Source organism: Poromitra crassiceps, assembly GCF_964638095.1.
Source record: "Poromitra crassiceps genome assembly, chromosome: 7".
NCBI lineage: Eukaryota > Metazoa > Chordata > Actinopteri > Beryciformes > Melamphaidae > Poromitra > Poromitra crassiceps.
In genome coordinates this window covers 50,381,631-50,384,130 of record NC_139628.1, presented here as the reverse complement: position 1 = coordinate 50,384,130, position 2,500 = coordinate 50,381,631, and the positions used below count along the sequence as shown (strand labels likewise).

The following is a 2,500-nucleotide window of genomic DNA, read 5'->3' as shown; positions in this document are numbered from 1 at the left end:
CACACACACACACACACACACACACACACTCACTCACCTGGTATCTGCTGTGCCTCCAGATAACACACAGCCTCCTGGTAGACGTCCATAGCTCGGAGGTGTTGTCCCCACAGTGCAGGGTGGACTGGAGACGCAGCCCGTTAGCACACTCAGCTCAGTAACCTTCCTGTTTCTGTTGTGAAAAATGCAGCTTCCTGTCTGTGTGAGACCTGTCAAAACCAGCAGGAACTTTGCACATTAAATTAAATCTGTTGCCACGGTTACAGATTTGTCTGCTCGAATAACCTGCAGAGTGTTTAGGCTGACATCAAATGTGAACCTCTGGCTTCTAGCCTATGTCAGACAGGCCCTTTATCATTATTGTCTCAAATTCAAATGGTGAAATGAAAATAAATAATTCACTCACAAACCTGCAAGGGAAGCTTCTCAAGATATTTTGCTTGCAGTGAGCAAAATAATATGCGCACACAGATGGTTTAGGTGACAATTCAGTACAAACTGATCCAATATGTGTGATGACTGAAGTTATGCCGCACTGCAGCTATGTTCCAGTGTATGCAGGCCACTATGACATTATCATTCTTATGATTCAACTCATCAGAATGATGAGATCAGATCTGTATTTGGCATGCAGATCTCCTTCTATTTTTTTTTAAATATAAAGTCACATAAAACTATGGAGGTTGTCAAAAATTATGTTATGGTATCTTTTATCTTTTATTGAACATATTGTGTTAAAAATGTTTCTATCGAAAGTCATTTGCACATTTGTATAGTATTTGTGCACTAAAATGTAGGCCTAAGTGTATTTATAGTCCAACACTGCCCCCTAGGGTGGAAGAAGGTGTAGTAAGCACAGCGTTATCTTCTGTCTTTCATTCCTGCTTTTACAAACTCACGTCACGTGGTTTGTGGTTCTGTCTGCAGGAGTCACTCACACACCTTTGTTGTAGCCATATTGCTTTTGACTCTAACTCAGGGATGGACAACTTTGATGATAGAGAGGAGCCACACACAAACATCCTCGCTACCAGAGGGCCAGATTGTGACCGTGCACTTCCACCAGTAGCCTACTGTAACACCATCACTCCCAATTATAGCTACTCATTTGATGGAAAGGACTGGTAATCAAAGTTTTTAGACCAACATTTATATTTTTCATATTTAAATTTAGTAATTTCTTCCATTCAGATGACACCAGAAACTTTGCTACAGCAATTTGATGGGGTACATCACCCAAATATGTGATATTAATCACATGAGTAATGTTGCATGTGCAATGTGCATCCTGGATATAGTTTGTTACAATAGCGTTAGTTGTTCTGGGTTTTACAGTAAAATAAAAACAGATTTTCGTGGTCTAACCCATGCAGGGATACTCAACTAAAAAAAAAAAAAAAAAAAAAATTGCTTGCTGTTTTTGTTAATTTGTTCGTTTGTTTCTTTGTAATTAGACCATATGGAAAGTTTGTAATTTATAAGATGAACTGGGTTAGGGCATTTACAAGCTTATAGCTTCAGCCCTAACCTTTTCGGCCAGCATCGTATGTTTGTTTTGTTTCGCATGTTTGTTTTTTTGTGATGTGGCGCGAAATAAACTTTATTCATTCATTCATTCATTCAACTTGCTTTGCCCGGGGGCCACTTTCGTGAAATGATAGAAGGCCAGGGGCCAGTTAATAAACAATCAATATACATTTTTCTGTAGCGGATTGTAGGTTTTTGGGGTGTCAGCCAGAGTTTAGTCTGACAATGTTGTGCACACCAGATAGTTAGTTAGGTTAAGTACATACACAGTGCCTGGGTAGCGAGCAGACGGTGGTATTTGACAATTTAGCAGCTAAATCATAGATTATTGAAAGATATTCCATATTCCAGACTGAAATGCTATAACAGAAGTGGAGTATTGGCCAGAATGACATGAACATTTGGACACTTAGGCCATGTTCACATTACAGGCAAATCCGATTTGCTGATAAAGTCATTAATCATCATTATCTTGATTGGTTTCCCAAATCTGATTTGGGAGTGTGTCCGCACTGCCACAAATCTGATTCTCAAGTCGGATCTGTGTGGCCAGACCTAAACAGCCTATCTGCATGGGTTGCTATGGTAACGACGTGGGCGTCAGTAAATACGTACGTTGGTGACGTGGTTTTCCTGCACAGAAGCATTTGATGATGAGTTGCGAGTGCGTTCAAATCAGATTTGGTGGATCTGCGCGTCCGCACTCAAGTCCAGGCCCGTATCCAGAGTTTCGAAATAGGGGAGGTCCAGCAAGGGGAGGCGGATTTGGAAAAACATTGAGGGTTTTCCCCCCCCTTTTTAGCCATATTTAGAGTAATATATCATTTTAAATATATATATATATATTTTTTAACCTTTTTTAGCCATATTTAGAGGAATATATCATTCTAAATCAACATTAGGATTATACTGTTGTGATGTCATTATTCAGTATATTCTCTTTCATGTCACCACCTGCTCAGCTCTCCTGTCA

The 2,500-nt window shown here is 39.8% G+C and overlaps 1 protein-coding gene across 1 annotated transcript in view; it reads right to left on the bottom strand.

The window, feature by feature from the left end:
• Positions 1 to 147, bottom strand: part of LOC310779311 (breakpoint cluster region protein) — an 18,949-nt gene extending 18,802 nt beyond the window's left edge. The window contains exon 1 of the mRNA XM_083639844.1: positions 38 to 147. Within this exon, the coding sequence (XP_083495970.1) occupies positions 38 to 89 (52 nt within the window). The 5' untranslated portion in view covers positions 90 to 147. The remainder of the gene's footprint in view (positions 1 to 37) is intronic.
• Between the last annotated feature and the right edge of the window lie 2,353 nt (positions 148 to 2,500).